The sequence below is a fragment of the Arvicanthis niloticus genome, chromosome 18 (genome assembly GCF_011762505.2).
Source record: "Arvicanthis niloticus isolate mArvNil1 chromosome 18, mArvNil1.pat.X, whole genome shotgun sequence".
NCBI classification, from domain to species: domain Eukaryota; kingdom Metazoa; phylum Chordata; class Mammalia; order Rodentia; family Muridae; genus Arvicanthis; species Arvicanthis niloticus.
In genome coordinates this window covers 48,220,165-48,246,804 of record NC_047675.1, presented here as the reverse complement: position 1 = coordinate 48,246,804, position 26,640 = coordinate 48,220,165, and the positions used below count along the sequence as shown (strand labels likewise).

At 53.5% G+C, this 26,640-nt stretch overlaps 3 protein-coding genes across 3 annotated transcripts; 2 read left to right on the top strand and 1 right to left on the bottom strand.

The window, feature by feature from the left end:
• Positions 1-135: 135 nt before the first annotated feature.
• Mvd (mevalonate diphosphate decarboxylase) lies at positions 136-10,509 on the top strand. The gene is made up of 10 exons (XM_034523147.2): positions 136-294; positions 4,118-4,188; positions 4,642-4,756; positions 4,987-5,133; positions 6,315-6,514; positions 6,848-6,922; positions 7,106-7,324; positions 7,743-7,858; positions 9,287-9,395; positions 9,950-10,509. The coding sequence occupies exons 1-10, from the start codon at positions 147-149 to the stop codon at positions 10,028-10,030; spliced, it is 1,281 nt and encodes a 426-aa protein (XP_034379038.2). The 5' UTR covers positions 136-146; the 3' UTR covers positions 10,031-10,509.
• Positions 10,510-11,161: 652 nt separating this feature from the next.
• Positions 11,162-19,756, top strand: Cyba (cytochrome b-245 alpha chain). Its single transcript, XM_034522649.2, has 6 exons — positions 11,162-11,327; positions 16,666-16,735; positions 17,137-17,211; positions 17,426-17,509; positions 17,973-18,054; positions 19,451-19,756. The coding sequence occupies exons 1-6, from the start codon at positions 11,270-11,272 to the stop codon at positions 19,658-19,660; spliced, it is 579 nt and encodes a 192-aa protein (XP_034378540.1). The 5' UTR covers positions 11,162-11,269; the 3' UTR covers positions 19,661-19,756.
• A 680-nt stretch (positions 19,757-20,436) lies between these two features.
• Il17c (interleukin 17C) lies at positions 20,437-22,121 on the bottom strand. The gene is made up of 2 exons (XM_034523143.2): positions 21,737-22,121; positions 20,437-21,301 (listed from the first exon to the last, which is right to left on the bottom strand). The coding sequence occupies exons 1-2, from the start codon at positions 22,021-22,023 to the stop codon at positions 21,040-21,042; spliced, it is 549 nt and encodes a 182-aa protein (XP_034379034.2). The 5' UTR covers positions 22,024-22,121; the 3' UTR covers positions 20,437-21,039.
• Between the last annotated feature and the right edge of the window lie 4,519 nt (positions 22,122-26,640).

The window sequence follows — 26,640 nt, the reverse complement described above, 5'->3', positions numbered from 1 at the left end:
GCAGCCAAGCGCTTAGAGGCTCTGGGGGCGGGCTTAGTGTCAGCCGCACATCTTTCGATTCTGTCCATAGGCTAAAAAGTGGATCATGGGCTGGGCCCGTCGTCTATTGGACCACACGGGAGAAGCCCGTTCCGCGGGCCAATCACATGGCAGCGCGTGAGACTGTAGACCCGGGGGAACCGGTGCTGGGCTCTGCAGCTCGGCACTCCAGCTTCTCGGTCATGGCCTCGGAAAAGTCTCAGGACCTAATGGTCACCTGCACCGCGCCGGTTAACATCGCGGTGATCAAGTACTGTGAGTGCTGGAGACAAGGGTCAGCTCGGCCGGGATCGGGGCGTAGAGCTGGAGGCCATAGTCACCGGGACTGGAATCGGGGGACCCCTGGGCTGGAGGAGGGTGGGGTTCCAGAGTAGCTGGGCTGGGGAAGGGGATCCTCCAGTCTGGAATAGGGGGAAGATCACCACCTCGGGATCCATGGGCACAGTGCTGGAAACGGGGGTTACTGCAACCAGGATCGGGGATCCTGGGAGCTGGAGACCGGAGCCACAGGTGCCGGGATCGATGGGCACAGGGCTGGAGATGAGGGTCACTACTGCCGGGATTCAGGGTCGTAGGGCTGGAGGGAAAGGCCCATGTTCCAGATCTGGAGTAGCTGGCCTGGAGAAGACTGGGAGGATAGCACCGGGATGAAGGGGGCGTTACCATGCAGGGATCAGCCGGGCGGTGGGCTGGAGACTCGGGGTTATCGCTGCTAGATTGGTTTGGGTCTGGCCTGGAAAGGGGTACATACACCACTGCAGGTCTGCGATGGTGAAATTAAGGCTCTTTGCTGATAGGGAGAGGCCAGGCTCTCTGTGGGTCAGCCTCAGCCTCACATTCTACGCACCCCTACCCCTGGCCTCTGCTGTCACTCCTCAAGCTTTGCTGTTGACACAGTGGCCGCTGCCTCTTGCTCTTCCTCCTTCCCTGGTGACACTTGTAAACTGGGGGGGGGGAGGGGGGAGGGGGCGGGGGGTAATTGCAGGGACCAGGGCTTCTCACCCCAGTCTACCCACTGCCCCTCCTTCCACCGTGGTCATTTAGAACTGTTCTTGGAAGTGGATCCACACAGCCTGTAGATTCTTGAGTTTGGCTCGTTTCAGTCGGCACACTTTTCTGGAAGATTATCCAGGTGGACGCAGCAAGATTTCATTGCCCACGGTTGACAGACCCTATTCTAGGGCATAAGCAACCCCAGGGGCTCCGTTACCAGGAAAGCAGCTGCCCACATTTACGGGCAGGTTTTTGTGTGCGTTTTCATCCTTCCGAGGAAGAATCCGAGGAAGAATACTCTGGAGCAGCTCTGGGAGGGCAAGTGGCAGTTTTTAATTTGGAGCGATCTGTGGGTTCCCTGGGGTGGCAGTACCCAGCTTGTATCCCCACCAGTGTTGCACAGATCATCCTGATTGACCTTTCTTTTCTAACATACATACATACATTTATTTATTTATTTATTTATTTATTTAATGGAGTACACTGTAGCTGTCTTCAGGCACACCAGAAGAGGGCATCGGATCCCATTACACATGGTTGTGAGCCACCATGTGGTTGCTGGGAATTGAACTCAGGACCTCTGGAAGAGCAGCCAGCGCTCTTACCCGCTGAGCCATCTCTCCAGCCCCCTTGATTGATTTCCATTTCTATTTCAAAAACAAAAAAGGTCCCTCATCATTCCCATTTTTTCTGATAATTCTTTCCCAAACTATAAATGGCTGTGATTTTTATCAAATATCTTTTCTATTGATTAGATTGCATGGGTTGGGAGTGTAGTTCAGTGGTATAGTGCTTGCTAGCATGTGAGAGAGACCGTAGGTCCAATGTCCAGAGCCCCAAACACAAACATGGGGGCCCCTGGGAGTAGTTGGAGGGAATAATGGGGCAGGGTGTGTGTGTTGTAAAAATAACTAAGATACATTGTGTGCATGTATGAAAATTTCAAAGAATAATCTTTTTGTTTTGAGGGGTGTTTTCTTTTCTTTTTTTTTTTTCCGTGTGTGTGTGTGTGTGTGTGTGTGTGTGTGTGTGTGTGTGTGTGTGTTTTGAGAGAGGGTTGCTCTATATAGCCCTGGCTGTCCTGGAACTGACTTTGTAGACCAGGTTGGCCTCGAACTCACAGAGATCCACTTGCCTCTGCCTCCCAAGTGCTGAGATCAAAGGGTGTGCCACCAAGCCTGTCACAAATATTCTCTTCAACATCGTGACATTATTCTTCTGTGTGCTGTGCTGGGGGTGCTTTGCAGTTGACTGATGTGTGGGTACCAGTCACGGTCTGCCTGGGGTTTCACTCCATCTATTTTATATTTGCCCTTGAGCTTGGTTTCAGTTCTCGGCTCTGCTCTCAGGTTTCTGTTTCTTCTTCATCTTTTTGGGGAGATTTCATCTCTGCTTCTGGTTGCTGCTTGGAACGCTTTCATGGTGTCTGCTTTAAAGCCTTTGCCAGCCGTTGTGGCATCTCTTGACACTTCAGAGTTAGTGTCTTTTGCTTTCTGTCTCAATTTGAGATCCTTCTTTTTGTTGTGACATGGTTTGGGGTGAGATCTAAGGGTTTTCTGTTGTGCTCTGAGACTCAAGTCCTATTAAAACCTTTAGCTGGTGAAGGAGGGGCACCACTTCTTTTAAGGCAGATGGGGTTCCACCCACATTGTATGACACTTGTCCCTGCTGGGCCTCTCTGTAGGGTTCCTGCAGCAGCCATCAGGCCTCCTCTGGAAACTTCCAGCCAGGCTGGGAGAAGCATCCGTCAGCCCTGTAGATGAAGTCCAGGCTGCCAGTGCCCTTCAAGGAGGAAAGGATGGTGCTCCCAGGCTACCAGGACCTTGGGACGAGGGTGGGGCTGAAACAAGCAAAAAGTTTGTCTCACCCAGCTGTCTGGGTTTCCTTGATGCAAGCGTTGCTGACCTGGGACTGGTGGGCAGGAAGAAACCCAGATAAATATACCCAAAGCCATGCACCCTAGCCATGCCTGCAGCCAAGGGCCCAGGGTCTTCCGTCCGTCCTCATTCAAGGGCCTCCTGCTGGCTTGTGTAGGACAGCCGGGCTTCAGCCCATGTTCCTCAGAGTAGCCCTGTGATTCCAGGAGAGCTACCTGTGTGCAAAGGGTGAAAACACCTGACCACTGCTAAGTCTTTTCTTATTGCCTGGCCAACACCTCCTAATTAGCCAAGCATGTGCAGATTCCCCCACAAAAGCTGATACTACAAGAGCTGTGGGTGCCATTGGGTGTCCACTCCTCAGGCGTTCTGGAGATTTGACTGTGCTTGGTGGGGCTTGGAGCACTGGGCAGAGACGGGACATTGTGATTGGTACTATCTGTGACATGGGACCCAGGCTCCTCTGGGTGGACAAGCAGGTGGAGGACTAGACCGCTAGCCAAATAGGCACGTGGTTCCTAGCAAATGCCCACGGCTGTATCTGGGCAGTGAAAGAAAGATGGAGGGAGTGTTGGTAGACTGCCCCCCTGAGCTCTGAGTCTGCAGCCAACCTAGGAGGTCTTCCTGAGGTGGTGTGGTGAGAGGGGGTGTGTAGCAATAATTTTTTAAAACGGCCTCTGGTCAAGCCGACTATCTAAGCTGCAGTGGCTCTGCCTAGCTCAGCCGCCATGTTCCGTGGCCAGAGGCCACGTACTCACCACAGCTAGAAACGGCCAGCCAGAAACACCAGCCCTGCCACCTACAAGATGCCAGCATGGGAGATGGTTCTACCAATCTTCCACGCTGTCTCTGCAAGGCTGGGCATTGCCCAGACCATCCAGCCATCCACATGGACTCGGTACAAATGAGACTCTAATGCTTAGATTATCAAAGGCTTTTATATTTGGTCTTATAGGCTTATATATATATGATCAATAACAAGATGCCCACTCAATCAGAGGCATAACCCAATACCCAACCTAGATATACCAACTACCTTTGACTGCGGGAGACACGTGAACATCTGCCTCCATGTTCCCTTCTCTCCCCTCTGTCTCTCTCCCTCGCCTAGCTCCTCCTCTTCTTACTCCTCCCACCTTAGCTCCTCCTACAGGGGGCGGGGCACTGCAGGGAGTACCAGGAACTCACTGCCTTGGTTGTTGTTTCAGGGGGAAAGCGGGATGAAGCACTGATCTTGCCCATCAACTCCTCCCTGAGTGTCACACTGCACCAGGACCAGGTAACTGTGCACTGCATAGATACTGTGCTCTGATGGCTGGGATGGAGTGGCTTCTCATGGGACCATAGCCAGGCCTGTGTCCTCCTAATTCCTGTTGACCGTCCAACACGCATTTCCCTCGTCTCCTCATGCACACCCAGACCTGAAGCCACAGGGCTGTTTTACATCTGATTCCTGTACTCACGAGGTACCAAGTGCCAGTGATTCTGCCGTGGGTGAGACAGTTCTCAGCCCGACACAGTGCAGGACAGGACAGTGTGGCTAGCCTGAGTGGCTTGTCGAATTCCCTTCTACCTAACCAGGGCTGACCCTGGTGGTCCTTCTGACCGTCCACATGCTTGCCCCTGCCCAGATGGACAGCCATACTGGCCCTAGGTAGGAAAGATCTCCTTGGCAGAAAGGGATGCTTGGCGGGCATTTGTCCTCAGCACTGACCTCTGTTTTTCTTCCCAGCTAAAAACCACCACAACCGCTGCCATTAGCAAGGACTTCACAGAGGACCGCATCTGGCTGAACGGTCGAGAGGAAGACGTGGGGCAGCCACGGCTCCAGGCCTGCCTGAGAGAGAGTGAGTTGGGGTGACACTGGGGTGCTGAGTGCTCACACGAAGCCTCTGGTAACAGACAGAGACGGGCTGGGGTTGGAACACCCTAGGAGGAAGTCTGTGTGACAGTTACTATGTCACAGATTTCAGCCATACGCTCTCCTCTCGCAGCCCCAGTTAAACAGAGGCATCAGGAGTAGGTTTAGTGGGTCTACCAACCGACAAGGCCACTCACTGTGCTGTCTTCCCTGCAGTTCGCCGCCTGGCTCGGAAGCGGAGAAGCACAGGGGACGGGGATGCTTTCCCCCTCAGCCTGGGCTATAAGGTGCATGTGGCATCAGTGAACAACTTCCCCACCGCTGCAGGCCTGGCATCCTCAGCAGCGGGTTATGCCTGCCTAGGTGGGTGCCCACAGACATTGGGGGACCTGGGTTCTGTTCTATGGTAGTAGAGGGTTCTCTGGCTGTCTGCATCCAGGACTACTGTCTTAGTTAGGGTTTTACTGCTGTGAACAGACACCATGACCAAGGCAAGTCTTATAAGGACATTTAATTGGGGCTGGCTTACAGGTTCAGAGGTTCAGTCCGTTATCATCAAGGCGGGAACATGGCAGCATCCAGGCAGGCATGGTGCAGGAGGAGCTGAGAGTTCTACAACTTCATCTGAAGGCTGCTAGCAGAATACTGGCTTCCAGGCAGCTAGGATGAGGGTCTTATAGCCCACACCCACAGTGACACACCCACTCCAACAAGGCTGCACCCACTCCAACAGAGCCACACCTACTCCAATAAGGCCACACCTCTTAACAGTGCCACTCCCTGGGCCTAGCAGATACAAACCATCCCAGCTCCCGTTGTTGGAGCTCCCTCTACATAGCATTTGGCCTTTCCCAGAATGCAGTTCACCACCAGACCCTCTATGCATTTGTGTGAGGCCCTTCAGCTCCCAAATGACACAAGTTCTGAAGCTACTTATCTTGAGGCATGGGGGGGGGGGAGGTGAGTGTTTTTGGCTCCCCCCTCTGACCCCATGGTCAGGAGCCCTCCCGTGTTATCTCTGCCCCTTGCCTTGGGTCACTGCGTGACATTCCCATCCCTGGCCCAGGCAGTTCACCGTGGTAAGCTTTGCCCTCGTTCCTTGGCCCCAGGGTGATAACTTCCTGATCTGGAGGTATAGGTGAGCCTTGAGGTAGGGTCACCTTTTCAGGAATGCTGGACTCAGGGAAGGCCCCACGTTGATGAGCCGCAAGCTCACCTCACTGCCTGCCCTTCTGCCTTCCCCGTGCCTCAGGCTTTCACCTGGTGGCCTTCTCAATGCCTCCTCTTCCCTCAGTGCTCCACTTGGGTGCAGCTCCTCAAAGAAACTTCCCCACCCCAGGTCCTGAGGCGGTTTATGAGACCGACTACGTTACCAAACCCAGTACCGAGTGAAACAAGGTGGAGCTGGGTGATGCCAGTCCAGACGCCAGCGTCTCAGCTCTGCCTTCTCATTTCCCGTACAGCGGGGAGGGAGCTCCTAGCAGAGCTGCCCCGGGTAGCCCATTAACCCTTACCCTGCCTCTGTGTCTTTGCCGTTCCTTCAGCCTATACCTTGGCCCGGGTCTACGGGGTTGAGGGAGACCTCTCTGAAGTGGCTCGGCGGGGCTCGGGCAGCGCATGCCGCAGTCTCTATGGGGGCTTCGTGGAGTGGCAGATGGGGGAGCAGGCCGATGGGAAGGATAGCATTGCCCGGCAGGTAGCCCCAGAGTGGCACTGGCCCCAGCTCCGAGTCCTCATCCTTGTGGTAAGTAGGTGGACATGCAGCTGGGAGGAGGATGGCTATTTAGCAAAGGCTGGGGCTAGGAATGGAAGGGCCATAGCTGTACAGACTTCACCAGGATCCTAGGCCAGCAGGGGCTCAAGAACAGACCAAGGCTGTTGGTGGTAGGTGGTGAGGCCAGAGGTGGCTCCTACATGGCAGGGATGTGCCCCCTTTCCATGATGTGGCCAGACGCGTATCCACATCACCCGTCCCTGTCAAGGACTTTGGGGCTGGGATAGCAGAGGGCAGGGCCAAGTGACAGTCTGTGGCTCTGGGTTCCCTGTGGCCCGGGGCTCAGTGCTGACTCCCATTCAGGTGAGTGCCGAGAAGAAGCAGACAGGTAGTACAGTGGGCATGCAGACCAGCGTGGAGACCAGTACCCTGCTCAAGGTAAGCTTGCTGGGGACCGTAGAGACCAGGGCCCTGCCCAAGGTGAGTGTGCAGCAAGAGAGTGGAATGCAATACTCAAGGTTGGGCTCCCCTGGTGGCTGGATGGCTCCTGAGGTCCTGGGTCCAGACCTACTGGCAGAGAGTGTGACCACCCACCCACCCACCCACTCGCTCACCTTGCAGTTCCGGGCTGAGTCCATTGTGCCTGAGCGCATGAAGGAGATGACCCGTTGCATCCTAGAGCAGGACTTCCAGGGCTTCGCCCAGCTGACCATGAAGGACAGCAACCAGTTTCATGCCACCTGCCTGGACACCTTCCCGCCCATCTCCTACCTCAATGATACCTCCAGGCGTATCATCCAGATGGTCCACCGCTTCAACTCTCACCACGGGCAGACAAAGGTGACAGGGCCTGGGGGGTGCAGGCAAACAGAGGGCTGGCTGCAGGGAACGTGGGTCAATGTGAGGAGCGTGGGCAAACAGTGGGGGCCGTGATATACACGGACAGACAAAGGTTGTGGAAGAGGGTGCGGGTGGCCTCTAGGATGGGACTCAAGACCATGCTGACACGGCACAGACAAGCTCCACCCGACAGTTCTGGTTTGCTCTGTGTTTTTGTGTCTTGCCTAATTTCTCAGCCTAGCAACCTGTTCCTGACCTCCAGGCAAAGGTGACTCACGCCAGGGTTTCTGGTTGATACCACTCCTTGGTTTGAATGCATGGGTCCCATACAGCTCTGGGAGACCTTAGGTTCCCCAGCAGGTAGAGGGTCAGAGCCAAGGGTGCCGAGCCAATGGCTGGAGACACGCTTTGGTTCCAGGTGGCGTACACATTTGATGCGGGCCCCAATGCCGTGATCTTCACTTTGGAGGACACCGTGGCTGAGTTTGTGGCAGCTGTAAGGCACAGCTTTCCTCCCGCAGCCAATGGAGACAAGTGAGTGTGTACCTCTCCCTCCTGCCTTGAGATGCACAGAACATTCTAGAAACAAATGGTGGTCACAGCACCAAGCCTGGTGCCCTTAGGCACACAGATCATCCTGCAGTGACACAGCCACAGCTTGTGGCAGCATTGAAAATTAAAACTTTCCTGGTAGCCACACGTTGCAGGTGTGTAAACAAATACCATATCCCCCTTTTAAGAAATGACATCTCAGGCTGGAGAGATGGCTCAGTGGTTAAGAGCACTGACTGCACTTCCAGAGGTCCTGAGTTCAAATCCCAGCAACCACATGGTGGCTCACAACCATCTGTAATGAGATCTGATGCCCTCTTCTGGTGTGTCTGAAGACAGCTGCAGCGTACTCATATATAATAAATAAATAAATAAATAAATAAATAAATCTTTAAAAAAAAAAAAAAAAAAAAAAGAAATGACATCTCACCAGGCAGTGGTGGCTCACACCTTTAATCCCAGCACTTGGGAGGCAGAGGCAGGCAGATTTCTGAGTTAGAGGCCAGCCTGGTCTACAGAGTGAGTTCCAGGACAGCCAGGGCTACACAGAGAAACCCTGTCTCGAAAAACAAACAAAAAACAGTTTCTCTGTGTAGCTCTAGCTGTCCTGGAACTTGCTCTGTAGGCCAGACCCCAAACTTAGAGATCCTCCTGCCTCTGCCTCCTGAGTCCTGGGATGAAAGGTGTGTACCACCACCACCCAGGGGGGGGAAATTTTTTTTTTAAAGGAGAGTAATAATGTCCCTGGAAGCTCAGAGGCCCTGCTTTAGCAAAAGCTGACTTGAACTTTATTTATTTATTATTTATTTATTTATTTATTTATTTATTTAAAACATTTTAAGACTTTTTTTCTTTAAAATGTGTCTAAGTATTTTGCCTGCATGAGTGTTACACTCCATGTGTGTGCAGTATCCCTGAAGGCCAGAAGAGGGCATCAGATCCACTGGAACTGGAGTCACACATGGTTGAGAACTGCATGCTGGGAACCTAACCTGGGTCCCCTGAAAGAGCATCAGGTGTTTCTAATCACCGAGCCACCTCTCCAGCCCAGAAGTGAACTTTATTAGGAAATTAATGCATGAGGCACTCTCATGAGCGTGTTTACTATCTGATACTTTGAAGTGTAAGATTTAAGCAAAGGCCCAGTTTCTTCCTTATTGAACAAGTTTGTGTGTGTGGTTTCTTGTCTCTTCCTGGCACAGGTCTATCTTCTGGGGCTGGGCTGAATGTGCATGTGCCACTTAGCCATTCAGATTCATGGTGTACTCATCATGCCTTAAAGAATCCTCCCTCCTGGTAGACCCCTGCCCTCCTCACCCTCGCCATCCCCAGCCCACCGTGTCTGAAGGGCTACCCTTCTAGGCCTTCCATGCACAGCATCCTGAACACAACTCTGCCTTCTTTGCCTAGGTTTCTGAAGGGGCTGCGGGTGGCGCCTGTTCTTCTCTCTGATGAGCTGAAGGCTGCACTGGCTGTTGAGCCCAGCCCCGGTGGGGTCCAGTACATCATTGCCACTCAGGTGAGGCCAGCATCCACGGCAGGCACCTCCTCACCTGCTGGAGGGCCCAGGCTCCCTCACCCCACTGTGTTCATCAGCCATGGCACAGAAGTAGCCGCATGCTGTTCTTCAGGCTCGAAGCCATCGGCCGCCGCCTGGTTTACTCGCTTCCCCTCAGTGGTCATTTAGGGACATAGAGAAAGAGAGCGGGGGTGTGCTGGGGTGCACTCAGGACCGAGAAATGAAAAGTAGTCACTTGGCAGCATAGGTGCCCTCAGGATGTACCCCAGCACAAGCAGGTCAGCATCCCCGTGTCTCCTGCTCAGAGAGGCTCACTCCGAGTCCCTGCTTTTACACCAGGCACGTGATGAGGGACAGTAAGATCCCCAGGATCTAGCCCAGCCAGGGTGAGGAGCATTGAACAGCTCAAGAGGCTGAGCTTGCACAAGCTGGTGTGGACTTGCCACAAAGGGACCGTCTCATTCCCAGTCTAACCCTGCTGCAGAGTCTCTGGCCTATGAAGTCTCTGGAGCAGTAGCCTCGACCCTGACTGGACCCTGATTTCTCTCCTCCAGGTCGGACCAGGACCTCAAGTCCTAGACGGCTCTCACGATCATCTGCTCGGCCCGGACGGCCTGCCACAACGGGACCTTTGACCTCTTCCATGTACAGTCCCTCCTACCATTTGGAGAAAGGGGTTGCTCACTGGAACTCGGGAGCTGGTGTGCCGATCGGCTGCGCCTTAAGGGTTGCTTGATGATAATCCCGGGGGAGTCCAGTGTGGTGAGCAGCTGTCTAGGCAGCCAGGGGGAACCCCTTTCAAGTGCCTCATGTTCCCTGCTGGTTTCGGAAGGGCTAGCTGACCCCACTCTGTGGACCTTCCTGCGCTCCAGACAGGAGCCCATTAGGGAAGGGGAGTCGCTGTCTCTCCCACTGAAGATGCTCTGAGGGCCTCACTAACCACCTAAGCGTGGTGCTTCTCTCTTGAGACTCAGGCCACAGTTTCTTTATAAAGCCTCCAGGTGAGGGTAGGGGCGGTGGGGCCCACAGGTAGGGTCCATTGGTGTGGATGCATCATGAGGGTGCGGTCAGTGGACCTGTTGACCACTGGAATAAAGTGTGCTGCTGCCACCTGCCTGTCTGGGCTGTTCTTTCTTCTTCCTAAACCAGCTTTCTAGGGTCGCTGGTCTACAGTTCAGTTACTGATCTGCTGGGTCCTACCTGCCATTGAACTCAGTCTTGGTTTCCCTCTGTGGTGGAGAGGTGGGGCCTAAGGTAGAGCCTGCCAGGAACGCTTCCCACTGTCCACAAGCCAGCCCCAACCTCTGTACCCACCCCCCAAACCCCCACCCCCACCCCCGTAAGAGTCTCCTGCCACCTTGTAACCATACCCCAACATACATGCGATAGCTGCTGGAGCTGGTCTACGCCAGAGGAAAGAGACAACAGAGCGACGGTCTTCTGTCCTCTGCTTTCTGGGTTTTCCCAGCCTTGCACACCATAGTCCTCCACCCCCACCCCTTAGTCATGTGACCCAGGACACACCTGCCCCAGCTCACAGTGGGTCGGAAGTAACCTCATCCCGGTTTTTTTAGGGAGCTGCCTTTATCTGATAACCATAGGAGCAGGTAGGTGAAATGTCTTACCCCTGTGTTCTTGGGGGTACGGTCACAAGTCACAAGCAGTCCTAAGCAGCCCTGGTACATTCCAGCTGGAGAGAGACGCCCGATGGGGAGACTGTCCCACCCACCAAGGCTCAAAGGGAAGGTGCAGAGGAGGCCTCTGGGGCACAGCCCGAAGGGGCGGGGCCTGAGCAGGGGGCGGGCCGATTAGTGAGGACTTGTGGAGTGGGCTGCGGAGCTGGACCGGGCGGCTGCGTGTGCAGGGTCCTCGCCATGGGGCAGATCGAGTGGGCCATGTGGGCCAACGAACAGGCGCTGGCGTCTGGCCTGAGTGAGTGAGGTGGGCTGCGGGTGGAGGGGTCGCTCGCACCGCGGGGGAAGCAGGGCTCGGGCTGGTTCTGCGGACCTCTAAGCGCAGAGCCTCGGAGCCACCTACCGGGGCCTCGGGGCTCGGGACGGGCGGTGGCCGCTGCAGGCCGAGCTCCGCTGCTTGCTCTAGAGGCGACCCCGCCCTGCACCCTGTTCGGTCTGCTCTGGAACCTCAGAGGAGGAAGTTGCTTGCAGCTGGGGAAGAGGCATTCACTCGGTGGTTTCCCGCCTAGTTAGGAAAACCCCCGGAAGACCCTCTTCCGCGCACAGCCCACTTGGCCAGGAGTTGGGACTCTGTCCTTGGGGTCACTAGGGCTCCGGCTCTTCCTGGAGGGGCCTTGGGATACGAACTGAGCTCATCCTAGAGGAGCAGTCGGCTCCATCCCACTGGCTGAATGTGCGCAGAAACTATTTCACAACAGTCTGGGCACCACTCAGAGTGATCCAAACCCTGATGTCCTGCCGAGTTAAGATGCGGGATACTAGCCTTTAGGCAGGATGACACTGGCCGTGGCTTGAACAGTCCAGATTGTCTGGGAGGTCTGCCAAGGGTCAGTAGGACCCCTGGGCTTCACTGTACCAGGAAAGGAACCCAATAGACCAGACCGGGAGCATCAGGCCTGAGACTAGAAACTGCAGACATGCCTCAAAGCCGAAGGGAGCAGGAAAGACCTGCAAGGGCAGGGAGAGTGGTCCAGACCCACCTCCACTCACCAGGGAATAGCGCATAGATGAGGTGATAAGAGAAATCTTCCCCAGTCCACACCGGAAGCTCTCATGCTGGGGTGGGAGGCCTTGAAACTGAAACTTTTGAGAACAGTGGGACCCCTACTGTCTCCCTTCTTTCCCAGCTCCAGCCTCCTACCAGTGGTGGTTTGTTCTGTGAACTCTACCGACAGTTTTAAAAGTTCCCTCCAGGAACAGACACATCTAGAGGAGCAGTCGGCTCCATCCCACTGGCTGAATGTGCGCAGAAACTATTTCACAACAGTCTGGGCACCACTCAGAGTGATCCAAACCCTGATGTCCTGCCGAGTTAAGATGCGGGATACTAGCCTTTAGGCAGGATGACACTGGCCGTGGCTTGAACAGTCCAGATTGTCTGGGAGGTCTGCCAAGGGTCAAGATGTGTCACAGACACATCTCCAGGTGACAGACACATCTGGGGAGGGAAGACGGGGCAGGTGCTACTCTTGTGCGTGCTAGCCATCCAGTGTCTCCTGTCCTCGTGTGTGGGTAAGGTCTCTGCGTATTGCCTCAGCTAGTGTCCACAGTGTTCAGGCTGACACAAGTCTCCCATGCTGTTCAGCAACAGGAGAGTTCGAGAAGTCACAGGCTGTGGCCACTTTCTCCACCAAGTGGGACTTCCGCTGACTTTTTCAACTGGAAAGTACAGCCATCCTGGGAAGGTTCTGAGCTGCTGTCTAGGTCCAGTCAACAGGAGCACACTTTGTTTTTGTTTTGTTTAACATTTTATTTTTATCAGTGGTGTGTGTGTGTTTGTGTGTGTGTGTGTGTGTGTGTGTGTGTGTCTGTCTGTCTGTCTGGCCATGTGCATAAGTGCAGTGGCCTGGAGCTGGTGTTGCAGGTGGTTCCGAACTGTCTGATGTGGGTGCTAAGGGCCACACTCAGGTTCTCGGCAAGAGCAGCCAGCGCTCTAACCCCTGAGCCATCTCTCCAGCCACTTTTTTTTTTTTTTTTTTGGTTTTTCGAGACAGGGTTTCTCTGTGTAGCCCTGGCTTTCCTGGAACTCACTCTGTAGACCAGGCTGGCCTCGAACTCAGAAATCCACCTGCCTCTGACTCCCCAATTTTTTTTTTCTAAATCACAGAAAATTCCATCAATCCTGGCCCCATCACCCCAGCTCCATCTCAGGTCCCGAGCCCATTTCTGACGGCCAGAGTCCCCGCTTGCATCCTGGGCTCTTCCTGCCTTCCTTGCTCTGCAGTTTCTTTTCTGTCTCGGGAGTTTCCTCCCGAATGTGCACCTGGGCCTTTGCACGATCTCCTGCGGCCACAGCTGATGCCTCTCTTCTAGTCTTGACTCAGATGCCACCTGCTGAGACCTCAACCTCAGATAGTCTGCTTCCCTAGGATGAGGACCCTCTGTTACAGTGTACCACTTTAGCAAGTCATGGGCTGGAGAATGAGTCCTTGGGTTTCCCTGGTGGGTAGAGAATGACCCCTCCCACTCATGGTGGGCAGCATAGCAGAAGTTCAGAGTGAGGGCGGGACACCCTAAGGACTATGGGTAGCAGGCCAAGTGAATGTGTGGCAAAGCACCCTTCCCTCCTGCAGAGTTCACCCTTAATGCTGACCAGCAAAACAGGAAGGTTAATATGTAGCCAAGCTTCAAGCCAAGCATAGAGATACACCGATGTTATTTGAAGGGTGGGAGAGGGAACTGAAGTCTGGGGGTGCCCAGGGCAGTATGGAAGTTTTCCTGAGGCTGTTCCACGATCGATCTCTGTGCTGGAGAAGGCAGGAGTCACCACCCTAGCAAGACTCTCATAGGGCATCCATCCCTCCGGCTGCCAAGAGCTGTTGCTGCCAGGGGTCAGGCCGGAAAAGATCCTGGGCCTGTGTAGGGTGTAGGAGTGAGGCCGCCTCCACCCACAGATGCAGAAACTAGAGACCTCAAGTAGGCCCACGGGGCACTGTGGGCTACACACCCTATTGTCATGAGCTCCTGCTTGCTGAGGAAGTGAACCCTGTAAAGAGTCGGCACCCACACGGCAGGGCGCCACAGGGCAGGGTGCTGGTCCCACTGGAAAGTGGGGAATGTGTTCCTAGGAGATAAATGGCCAATTGGATCTAAGAAAGGGAATTCTGCAGACACACATTGATCAGGTCTTCCTGTAGTAGTGGCTACACTGGGGATGCACCACCGCCCTGAAGAAGGAAACAAGGGAGCTGAGAGGAACCACACAGACCTGGGGCTTTCTACACAGAAGTTGTGTCATACATTGTACAAGAAGGGTAACCATGTGAGGCGCTGAGTTCCACAGTGTGGGGGAGGACTGGAGGCTGCGCAAGCACTACCCAGAGATGACGAGACCTTAGGCTGAGGAGAAAAAAAGAAGTCTTTTTTTTCAGAAGGAACGGAAACGCCAGGAGACAGTGCAGTAGTAATCAGATACTGAGAAAAGAATACATCTCTGCTGGCAAGATCCTGATGAGTTTCAGCTTCTGAGATGTGCTGTAGCGAGAGAGAAACTGAATCCAGAGAGGAGCTGGTGCTTGAGAGAGACCGGAAACCGCCAGAAACAAGTTAGGGAACGAAAGCAAAGCCGAGCTTCCTGAGGTCCATGCACGGCCACTGAGAATCTTGCAATAAGTTGCCTTACAGATTTGGGAGAATTAATTTTCAAATGTCAGAATAGGAAAGAGAAGACCTTGACTCTGTGCATTTCAGTTTGAAAAATAGGAACGACCCCTCACTGTACCTTTGAAAATCCTTGCTAAAAGTATTTTTTTTAGTCTGAGTAAAACTTAATGCAAACTTCTAAGATAGAAAGAAAAGAAAAAAAAGATTTTTTTTGTTTGAAATAGAGCATTGACCTGAAATTTGTGATCCTTCTGTTTTAGCCTCAAGGGTGTCGGGATTAACAGACATGGCCACACCTAGCTAAAAAAAAAACCAATACTTTGGAAGAGTAGCCAATACTCTTAAACACTGAGCCATCTCTCCAGCCTGGTGTGTCATGAATCTTCCTAAACCTACGACAGGCTCCTAGCTTTTATTTATTATCTGTTTGTTTTGAGACAGGGTTTCAGACTGGTCTCATATTCACTATGTAGCAGAAGATGACTCTGAATTCCTGGCCCTCCTAGAGCCATCTCCCAAGGACTAGGATTCCAGGGACTTGATCATCCCAGCCTGTCCTGGAGCATACTGTATAAACCAGGTTGGCTTTGAACTCACGGTCTTCCTGCCTCCACCTTCCAAGTGCTGAGATGACATGCAAGCACACCACATCCAGTTTATGCAGCCCTGGGGTGGCATGGAAGGCTTCGTGCACGCTAGGCACGCTCCCCACCAACCTAGCCACTTCTCCAGCATTCGCTTGTTTGTTCATTTGAGACACAATCACTTGTAGCCCAGGCTGTCCTCAAACTCATGGAGTTAGCCTTGAACTCTGGTCTTGCCTCTACCTCCTTATACTCAGATTATAGCTGTGTGTCACCGTGCTAAGATAGTAAGCATAGGGAGGTCAAAGGACAATTTATAGAGTCGTTCTCTCCTGATGGGGCCCATCAGGATGAACTCAGGTCTTCAAGCTTGGTGGCAAGTGCCTTTACTCGCTCCATCATCTTACCAATTCCACACAATACCTTAAATGTACTCTTACAGTTGATTAAAAAATAGAGACATAGTCGCATCACCTTACCCATCCTGGCTATCGATTAGAAGCCTCCAAGATCCCAAAGACAGAGAATTGCATCAGTAATTCGTGGTTGATTCATATACTAGAAAAAGCAATCCATTTTTAAAAGTTAGTTAAGAAGCAGGGTGGCGTGGTCCGTGCCTGCAACCCAAACACATGGGGAGGGAGACTGGGAGTTCCAGATCAGCCGGCAGCAGCAACGAAAACAGAGTGAGCCACTGATTATTTACAGAGCACATCACTTCAACTCCATGTGGGCTAAAGTCACGGATACCAGAACTTCCTGAAATGAGGGCAGTTGTGCTTGTGTGGTTCCACAGGGGAAGCGAGCATAACGCTTGTGTATTTTACTGTAATGTAATCTTGGATGGGGCTGAGACATTAGTGTGGGGGAGGGTGTCACAATACTACAGGAATGTTCCCTTCTCCCTCCCCCTCCTCCTCCTGCCTCCCTCCCCAAACAGGGTTTCCCTGTAGTCCTGGCTGTCCTAGAAGTCCCTCTGTAGAACAGGCTGGCCTTGAACTCACAGAGATTTGCCTGCCTCTGCCTCCTGAGTGCTGGGATTAAAGGTATATGTCACCATCATCCAGCTAAACCCTCCCAACCCCTACCCCCGACAGGGATCGAACCCAGTATGTGCTACTTACAGAAGGACCAGGAAGTAACCGCACAACTGAAAAGAACTGACATTCCAACCAGGCTGTAACTCTAGACAGCTCTCCTGTGTCAGCTTGCTGTGGCCACCTTCCCCAGTGTCATCAGTGTCAGTGTCATCTGCCCCTGAACCCCTTGCAGTACAGTGCCCTGCCCCAATAGGCAGAGAATTGGAGGTGGTCCCAAGCCCGGAGCAAGCTCAAGCTGGCTCACACCTGCAGCAGGTGGCACATCCTAACCACCTCTCTCTATCCCTAGTCCTCATCACAGGCGGCATCGTGGCTACTGCCGGACGCTTCACACAGTGGTACTTTGGCGCCTACTCTATGTATCCTTCTACTGGGGACCAGGAAGGTGAAGTGCTGGAAATGCTTTCAGGCCTAGCATGTGAGTCTGCAGAGCGCTACACATATGCTGTTTGGCCACAGCCTCCGGAAGCAGGCCCAGCTCTGTCTGTAGTTTTAGAAGCCAAGGCCCAGGGCTGGACAGCCACTTGCCAAAGGCCACAGAGGGGGTTCAGGCAAACATGGGGCTGAGACCCAAGATCCCAAGACTTGGAGTGGAGTCCATTGCCTCTGCCCCACCTTGCTGGACAGTGGACTTAGGACAGGGCCTGAGAATGGAACAGGTGGAGGGTAGGTATGGGGCAGCGGCTGGGCCTCGGTTTACCCATCATCAGAAGCACACCCTGGCCTAGGCCTAGCGTGGCTTTCCTTAACCTCACCACAGCGCCGCCGGTGTGCTCATCTGTCTGCTGGAGTACCCCCGGGGAAAGAGGAAAAAGGGCTCCACCATGGAGCGGTGGTAAGTCATTCCTATCTGAGTGACCTGGGGACCTGCCCCATGGAGCTGACTTGTCCAGAGCCCCTAGTCCAAGGCCTGCCCAGCTGCCAGGTTCATGTGCCCAGGAGGAAAAGGACCTAGAACCCTGGAGGGGGACGGAGAAGGAGTGACAAGGGATTCTGGGTGTGGTTGTGGTTGTTGCTGACCCTCTGACCTTTGTCTTCCCGATATCTAGTGGACAGAAGTATCTGACCGCTGTGGTGAAGCTGTTCGGGCCCCTCACCAGAAATTACTACGTCCGGGCTGTCCTCCACTTCCTGTAAGTTCCTCTGCCCATCCCCAGGGTAACAGGAGACGAGGAGACACCCCATGAGTCTGTAGTCTGGACAGGCAGGCATCGCTCAGCCAAGCCCCTTCTTCGTGGAGGTTTATCCAGATAGAAGAGCTAAGCTTTTAGAGAGGGCAGAAGCTCTCAAACCCGCAGTGCACATCAAACCTAGCAGCTGGGCTGCAGGCACTGTGGTGGGCCTGTCACACCACCAGCTTTGGACACACCCATGTAGCCACAGTCCAGCTCAGGCCCTTTGCCTCAACAAGATGTCTGAGGCTTGAATCAAAGGACACATCACCACAGTGGACAGCTTATTACAAACCCAAGCTGGACCTGGGCAGAGCTGGACCTCTGCTTATCCAGGGCCTTGGGGATGGAATCTCCCTCTGAGACCTTGTCACCAGATCCCCTCTGACTGTTGTCTGTTTGCTTCCTCCTATGATGCCTCAAGGCTGTCAGTGCCTGCAGGCTTCCTGCTGGCCACCATCCTGGGCACTGTCTGCTTGGCCATTGCCAGTGTGATCTACCTGCTGGTAAGTGTCTGTTCTCAATAAGTCCGCCTCCCCCCCTCATGTCCTTGGTGCCCTTGGCGCTCTCTCTCTCTCTCTCTCTCTCTCTCTCTCTCTCTCTCTCTCTCTCCCTCTCTCTCGTAGCAGCTCGCTCACTCACATTGGCTGCGTCCAGTGCTCCTCTGGTGTATACTGAGAACTCCCCTGTGAAGCTGCACTGTGGCTCTGTAGGGCAGGCAGATAGATAGATAGATAGATAGATAGATAGATAGATAGATAGAGGAGTTCAAAGAGACAGCGTGGCTGGCTCAGGTCCTACCTCCAAGCCTCTGTGTGGGCCTCCGGTTCATCCAAGCCTGCCTGGGTTTGGGTTGTGTAGGTGGACTTTTCAAGAGCTCGACACAGAAGTGTTTATTTATTTATTTATTTATTTATTTATTTATATTTTTATTTTGAGAGGAAGAACAGGGTCTCGTGTAGCCCAGACTAGCCTCAAACTTGCCCTGTAGTTGAAGATGGCCTTGAACTCCTGATCCTCCTGGTCCTCCTGCCTCCCATCTCCTGATGCTGGGACGACAGATATGTGCCGCTTCACCCTGCCTAGTTTGTGTTCATTACAAGTCTTCTCTGTCCTAAGGTCATAGAGATATCTTCCTGCATCCTCTGCTGCTCACTCCATCCTTACCTTCTGGATAAAATATACTTCTGGCTTGTTGGTTAGAAGGTGTAGTCACGGGTGTGTGCCCTGCTGTAGCCGTTCCACCTCTCAAGCACTGTGGGATACGAAGTCAATCCATCAATTGATTAGTTCTGGCTTTTCGAGACAGGGTTTCTCTGTGTATCCCTGGCTGTCCTGGAATTCACTCTGTAGACCAGGTTGGCCTCAAACTCACAGAGATCCGCCTGCCTCTACCTCCCGAGTGCTGGGATTAAAGGTGTGCGCCACCACTGCCCGGTGAGATACTAAATTTAAATGCACATTTTCAGATTCACAGAACCAGCTGCCATGGAGTGTGGGGGTAGAAGGGATGACAGCCCTATTTCCAGCAAGTTCTTTGCTTGCATTCTTCAGCACCCAGCCCTACACACTTCCTATAGAATGCTTGGCAGCCGCCTTATGGTGGGTAGTCTTTAGAGGAAACCTAGAAGCTCTGTGGGTCATACAATCTGCACCTGCAAGTGTCTCTAGAAATGTTATAAAGCCCAGGGGCTCTCTGCTTCCTCTACTACATACAGGACCCCCCTGGCATGGCCACATAGCTTGAGTTTGGTGTCAGGCAGCCCCAGATCCTGACTGTGTGGCCTTAGGCCAGTTGGTTAATATAAGCCATGCCCATCATGGGATTAAGACCCATGTCCACTTGGAGGCCCTAGGGACAGGAAGCAGCTCAAAGCATAACATAGACCGTCTCTGTACCAGGCAGCCATCCGGGGTGAGCAGTGGACTCCCATTGAGCCTAAACCCAAAGAACGGCTGCAGGTTGGAGGCACCATCAAACAGCCGCCTACCAACCCACCACCCCGGCCGCCAGCCGAGGTCCGCAAGAAGCCAAGTGTGGGTGAAGAGGAGGCAGCCTCGGCTGGAGGACCCCAGGTTAACCCAATTCCAGTGACAGATGAGGTCGTGTGACCTCCAGTGGCTGTCTACCGCTCCTGCTTGAGTTTCTGTGGTGTTGCCCCCAGAGGGTGGTGATGTTCACTGTAATAAACTGGTTAATAGCTGGTATGGACAAGTAGTTCTTCCTATGAGGCTGGGGGAGGGACTACGGTCAGCGATGGAGCTAACATACTCCCTGTCCTGTTTGGCGACCCAAAGGCCTGTCATGGAAGGCCTGGCGACTGCCCAGTGGAACCTGGGTGGGCTCATGTTTACAAGTGGGACCCTGAGCCTAGTCTGGGTCTGGTTCTTCCAGAAGCACAGTGGATGCTGCTGGCACCCAGTCCCCTTCACCCAGTGGAGCCAGAATACAGGGTGCCACCCTGGCAGCTCCTGCCTCTGAGTAGGAGTTTCAGTCTCCAGTTTGGCTTCACAGCCCTGGGTCCCTATTGGGGGAAAGGCCTGGCAGGTCCGTGCTGGGAAGGCAGTGACTGACTTTATGCAGGGGGTTGTTCCCTGAGAATTAGCCTCAGGAAGAGATGGTGTTGTCCAAATGGTCAGAGTAATAACAGAGACTGGGGGCCACAGTGTGGCTTTGACGGACTGCCTGGGACTACAGTGACCTCCCATAGAAAGATGGAGACCCGGGCCTGATGGCTCTGCTGTGCACATGTGTTCAAGTCCCTCCCCACCACTGCAGATCCCACTCAATCCCGGGAAAGGAGTTTGGAGCTTTAGCTGCCCTCTGAGCACCCACTCAGTGGGCGGGGCCGGGAGGGAAGAAAACTGGACTTGCCGGGATAAAATGAAGGAGGCACTGAACTATGTCAGTTTAGTAACAGTTAAAATAAATAATTGTTTAAAAACAAATAGCGAAGGGATTTCATCAGGCAGGAGCCAAGGCTCTGAGGTGAGACAGACGCAGCCTCCTTCCCAGTCACTGTTGCCAGAGGTTCAAGGAGAGGAAGCCGGTTCCTTCAGGGCCACCCCACCATCTGGCTTCCCTGAAACTCATTGTGTAGACCAGACTGTCTGAGACCTGTGGCAGCCTTCCAGCCTCTGTGGAGTGCTTGGGATTCCTGGTGTACTTCATACCACACCCAGCTTTCCCGTTGGTGACAGGGTTGGCTAATTGGTCCTTCCAGACATGGAGATACCTGACCTCCCCAATCCTAGGGAGTGGTCCTTCCAGACATGGGGATTTCTGACCTCCCCAATCCTGAGACCAGCAGCCTGGATCCGGGCAGTGGTCATGGATCACAGGGCAAAAGCTAGGTATAGCTTCTGCTTCTCTTAAGTCAATAAATAATCAATAAATACACATAAATAGAAGATATCCTTTGTGGAGGTGCCTGGAATGTCTTGTCCTGGAAGGATCCTGATGCACCACGGAGGGGCCACAACAGAAGTCGTCACTGTGTAGACCTGGGAAGAACACAGGTGCAGCCAACAGGCACTCGGATGAACTCAGTGTGGAAGGTGAAGGACCCTGGCGTAGGGTCCGCTGCGCCATCTCGGGAGCAGGGCTGACGCCGCAGTACCAGCAGGCTCTGCAACAGCTGCACAGAGTTCAGGGCAGCCGTCTCACGTCCTGTCTTGGCGTTGATGCAACCACGACACAAGCATTCTGCCACCGCCAGCTTCTGTGGGTAGCGGTTCTCATCCGTGTCGATGCTGTGGGGAGGGAACCGTGAGAACGCTCACTCCGGCTCTACCCAGAGCCACTCCGGCTTCCACAAGCAGCAAGGTAGGCTCAGCACCCCTCTTCCCTCCTTGAAGCTCTACCGTCTTGCGGCTATGCCGGTTGCTTGGGAATTTGCTATCTGAGAGTTCAGAATGTAAATGCTACAGACAGAAAGGTGCAGGCACCGAGAAGATTGGCATTCTGTCGGTGCTCGATAAACGATGTTACCTGCATTTCCCCCATGACCTCCGAGAAAAACAGAAGTGGGGGCTCTGGTCTCACTTGGCCCAAGCCTCAGCTTCTTAGGGGTACTTGTTTTTAAATGTTGGGGTGAGTTTGCATACTGAACAGACAAAGATCTAAGGCTCCGGAGTGGGAATAAAGCCGCCCACCACCCCACCAGTGGGGGGCCCCATCACCCTCACCGGTATCTCCATGGTGAGATGGAGCGCTCGTGGGTGTCAGCTTCCAGCACCTCCTCTGGCCGCAGCACAGGGCACTGTGTTCCCGCTAGGAGTCCTTCATGCTGTCTCTTGTGGCCCGTGGCCTCCAAACTGGCCACCAGGGCCACAGGGAGGGCCTGTTCCCACCTGGCACTTCGAGTTAGCAGGTGTGGAGGAGCCTGACCATGAGACAGTTCCTCAGCAGAGTAGCACCGCAGGGTCCTGTGGTTTCGGAGTTTCCCCCAGGATGGGAGATCTTGGTGGGTCATTCCAGTAGGCAACCAGGCTAGAAGCAAGAGACACTGGAACAAGGCAGGTGTATGGTTAGGGGAAGCCCAGAGAACACCCACTTCCTCCCAAGCTTGCTGTTCTCACTGAAAAGATGGGGTTTCAATTTCCCTTTGTAGTTGCGCAAATAGGCCTAGCCTGATGCATCCTGGACTTAGAGATTAAAGGCCCCTGACATCCACCCCTCTGGGATAGGCTGCCGTCATGAGGCTGGGAAAGGCTCCAGGCTCACCATCACAGTGGCAGTGACGGTGGCCATGGCAGCAGGCATGGAATAGCCTCACTCCTGGCGAAGGTCCCAGGCTGAACCTGGCGAAGCCTGGCTGTGTGCTTTATACCTGCGGCCACACCTGGGGAAAATCCAGCACTGCTTCCTCCTCTGGGTCTGTCCCTTTGCATCACAGAGTTGTCCAGGTAGGTCCTGAGAACAACCCGTGCCCTGCCTTGACCACACCCACCCCATCGTCACAAATACTTAGGAACCCCTGCAAGGCAACCTTTCTACCCAAAGATCCTACCCAGTGGAATGCCCAGGAAAACACACAGGGCCCTGCCTGGTGAGACGCTCTGGAACCAGGAACTAGAGGTTTTAGCTGAGTAGCTATCAGCAGCTCATTGCTTTGATTTGTGTCAGTTCTGCTGTTTGAACTTAGGGACCCTGGGGTTGGCACCGGGGGGGGGGGGGGTTACATGCTACTTCCTGCCTGCCATGAGTCTGTAAGGTTCAGGCCCTGGACCAGTGGATGGACTTTGAGGTTGTGCTTCCCGCCTAAGGTCACCATCCACACACACACACACACACACACACACACATCTGTGCATGTAGGAAAGATGGATGCCCTTAGATTTGATCGGAGATCCTATAGGTTTATAATTAAAAAAACAAAACAAAACAAAACAAAAAAACCTTTTGTGTGAGCTAGGTATGGTGGCACATGCTTTTAATCCTAGCACCCAGGAAGCAGAAGCAGGCAGATCTCTGTGAGTTCGAAGCTAGCCTGGTTTATCAAGTGAGTTCCTGGACAACCAGGGTTACATAGAGAAACCCTGTCTCAATAAACAACAAACCAACCATCCAACAATAACAAACAATAAACCACCCCAAAAACCAAAACACATGGATGAGTATTTCGTCTGCATATATGTGCCTGGTACCAGTAGAGGCCAGGAGTGGACCCTTGTTCTTCTGGAACTGGAATTATGGCTGGTTGGAAGCCAGCCTGTGGGTGCTGGGATAGAACCTGGAGGTTTTGTAAAAACAGCCAGTGCTTTTAACCTCTGAAACTTCTCTCCAGACCCTCTCCAACAGTTTTAGCCCAAGTAAAAATCCTCGGGCCGGGGATTTTTAGCATCCCGGAATTGAGTCTAGCCCTTGAGCCTGGAGGCACCTGCAGTGTCCCCATCCCCCCTGAACCCCATGGAGCACAGCTGGGTAGGGTGGGCTGGGCACTGTGGGTGCTTTTGTTTATCTAAAAAGAGGACAAGTGGTAGCCAGATCTTGGGATGTTTTGAATGGCTAAGGTTTGAATGTCATTCTGGGAAGGCCTCTTCGCTGGGGCCCTTTGGAGCTCTGATCACCTCCAAAGCAGAAGTCCTTGTCTGTCCTACTATCAGCCTGAGGGCAGGGGCTGTGGTGGCCACATCAGGGTGGCCTATGAGTGACAATCCAATGGGATGAAGGGATGGCTCTGCTCACAGACTTTAAGTTCATGCCGCCAGCTGGCTGGGGTCAGTTGAATCACTGGAGGTTGATAGTGTTGCTGTCACCAAATTTACAGAGTGAATTCACAGGCTCCCAGCCTGCTCCCAGAATCTGGGGTGGACACTCCCAGCCTCTTCCCTCACATAGCACAATGGCAGGTAGGGCCTGAGACTGGCTAAATGAACCAAGGAAGCCCCCCTCTGAAATGTCCTTAAGGCTCCTGAAGCTGGGGCTGAGGTGTTTTGTGCAAAGCCCAGCCCTAGTTCCCTCCCTTGCCAGCCTGCTGACCACGAGCCTCTCCCCGGCACACACACACACCCACCAACATACACTTAAACACCCATCCAGGTGGAGCTGCAGGGCTCCAGGTCCTTGGAGAATATTCTGGTGGACAGGGGTGGGGTTTCCCAGACCTCAATTTTTCTGGCTAACCAATGGGAACCCTGACATGATTCCCGTGGCCTTTCTACATTCTGAGTCTGTGAGTCACAAGACTTTTCAAGACACAGGTGGGAAGGAGGTAGATCTGAGGTGAGGGAAGAGTTGGGCCAGCTATATCCTGGAAGAGAGGGATGTGTCAGTAGGTTCCAGCCTTTTCTTGGGTTGGAGTCTTTCGGTATACGACCTGTCTGACAGCACTCAGTGTCCTGGGAAGAGCAGAAGGAAAGTAAGGGAAGGAAAACCAGTGTGTGTGTGTGTGTGTGTCTGTGTGTGTCTGTGTCTCTATGTGAGTGTGTGTCTGTGTGTGTCTTTAATGTGTGTGTCTGTATTTCTGTGTCTGTGAGTCTGTGTGTGTATATCTGTGTATGTCTGTATATGTGTGTATGTGTGTGTATATCTGTGTGTTTGTGACTGTGTGCGTGTGTGTGTGTGTGTGTCTGTTTATGTCTCTGTGTGAAACAGAAATGGGAACAAGAGGAATGCCAGGGAGAAAGGCCCACTTCAGAGTGCCCTGCTCTACCCAGGGCTTCCTCCCAGAGTGGAGCCCAGAGGGGCCACATGGCTCACTATGGAAAGGCCTCTGTCAAGGCTGTGCCCAGTGGGAGTGAGTCCACTGATGTCTGCACCTCCTGTCTCTGTTCCACCTGGTACTTCAGGCCGGGGAGAGAACGGAAACATTTGGAGACGCTCAACTGCACACTTTAGGAGCTCCAGGTTACCCACTTCCCAGGTGGGAAAGCTGAGGCTCAGGGTGGCAGCAAATTAACCCAGGCAGTACAAATAATATGTACTACTCTGCTTCCTGCCAGGTCCTGAGGCTGAGATCTGTGGATCTGTGTGCTGTGACCATTTTCCAAATGGAACCTGGCAGTTGACCAGACCTCCTGCCTTGGCTTACAGCAGCTCCTTGTTGGTCCTGTGTCCTCAGTGGCTGGCAGCTGTCCTGTGCCGTTAATCCCAAGCAGGGCTTCAATCCAGACATCTCCATCTCTTGAAATGCAGAGGACTCTTGGGCCTCTGAGCTCCCATGTTGGAGCTGACATTCCACAAGTGTCCTAAGATGGCAGCAGGATGGCAGTCAAGTGTGGTCCTAGACTATGTCCTGTAACCTTTGATCTCAGTACCCGCCTGTCTTCCCACCCCAAAGCCTGTTTTGTATTTCACTTTAACTACTTATGGGCAGTCTGAGTGCAGCTCTCCTAGCAGACACTGTATGGAGGATATGGGGAGTGGGCGCGATGTGGGAGCCAGCACACATGCAAGCGTTGGAGGCAGAGGTGGGTAGCCTTGCTCCTGAACTTCATTCAGAAGTCCCAGGTTGGGCAAGACTGGAAAAGCACCCGGGAGGAAGGATGCTGAGCCGACCCGCCCTGGCTGGGCAGGCCCTCCCACACCAGACTTCCGCAGCCCCTACAGATTCTGCCCTGTCTGGGTCAGGCACAGTGGCAAGCCTAGAGATCTCAGGTCTTTCTGAGGGGTCTAAGGGCGGGGTTGTTGGTATGTTTGCCGAGTTGCTAGGTAGGGCTGCATCTCTTCTGTGCCTGGGGTCCAGTCAATAGCAAGGCTGGGTAGTACTGTGACCCAGGATCAAGGGTGAGGGGAATGGTTACACTCGGCCTATCCCGAGTGAAGACTGGAGCTATGGGTTGGTGAGACAGTTCGGCTAGTAGAGCTTACCTTGCCAACACAAAGGGGCAGAGTCCAATCCTTAGAATCCATGAAAAATGTCACTTGTGCTGGGGAGGTAGAAATAGGTAGGTCCCAAGGTTTTAAGCCAGCCAGTCTAGCCTAATGGTGAGTTCCAGGTCAATGAGACCCTGTCTCAAAGGAGGTGCAAGACACTTCTGAGATGACACCTGAGGCTGTCCTCCCTACTCCTTCAGACTTGGGGGCTTCTGGGCATGGTGCTTCCTGGAAGGTGGTGATGGAACAGATAAGGTTGGGCACACCTTATTGTCTGGGAAGACACTGTGGTACTGACCTCTCTGGAGCTGTCTGCACTGGCTGGGCCTTATTCAAGTGCCCTCACAGGAATAATAAACACCATGGAGGGACACCGCAGAGTTCTAATCTTATCTAGGCTTTGCATATCCTGGACCTGAACATATGCCTGGGTCAGGGCCAGGAGGCAAGTTCAAAGGCAGAATGACAAGCAGCTTTACAGCTGGGGTCAGCCCAATCACGTCTACAGTCCCTGCCCAGCCAGGGCTCACTGGAGGGAGGTAGCTCCTAAATCACTCCAAGTCAGTGACAAGAGCTGGGCTGCTCTTTGCTCAACCAAAGACTGGAAAAACTGAGGCCCAACACTCCAGGGGGTAATGGCAAGCTGTCTGTGCCTGCTGGCTCCTGGTGGGCGACAGGCAGCATCTACTCTCCTGGAGTGCTTGGCCTATTTAGAGTCAAAGCATGGCTGCCCAGCAGGGAGGCCTAAGCAGACATCACTAGGACCAGAAAG

Excerpts from the sequence above, each read along its gene's own strand:
- Mvd (XM_034523147.2), top strand. The coding sequence starts at position 147 with ATGGCAGCGCGTGAGACTGTAGACCCGGGGGAACCGGTGCTGGGCTCT. Across the intron at positions 4,757-4,986 it reads CCAGGCCTGCCTGAGAGAGA|TTCGCCGCCTGGCTCGGAAG; the intron begins GTGAGTTGGGGT and ends TCTTCCCTGCAG. Across the intron at positions 6,923-7,105 it reads AGACCAGTACCCTGCTCAAG|TTCCGGGCTGAGTCCATTGT; the intron begins GTAAGCTTGCTG and ends CTCACCTTGCAG.
- Cyba (XM_034522649.2), top strand. The coding sequence starts at position 11,270 with ATGGGGCAGATCGAGTGGGCCATGTGGGCCAACGAACAGGCGCTGGCG. Across the intron at positions 17,212-17,425 it reads GGCTCCACCATGGAGCGGTG|TGGACAGAAGTATCTGACCG; the intron begins GTAAGTCATTCC and ends CCCGATATCTAG. Across the intron at positions 18,055-19,450 it reads CCAGTGTGATCTACCTGCTG|GCAGCCATCCGGGGTGAGCA; the intron begins GTAAGTGTCTGT and ends TCTCTGTACCAG.
- Il17c (XM_034523143.2), bottom strand. The coding sequence starts at position 22,023 with ATGACCCACCAAGATCTCCCATCCTGGGGGAAACTCCGAAACCACAGG. Across the intron at positions 21,302-21,736 it reads ATCTCACCATGGAGATACCG|CATCGACACGGATGAGAACC; the intron begins GTGAGGGTGATG and ends CCCTCCCCACAG.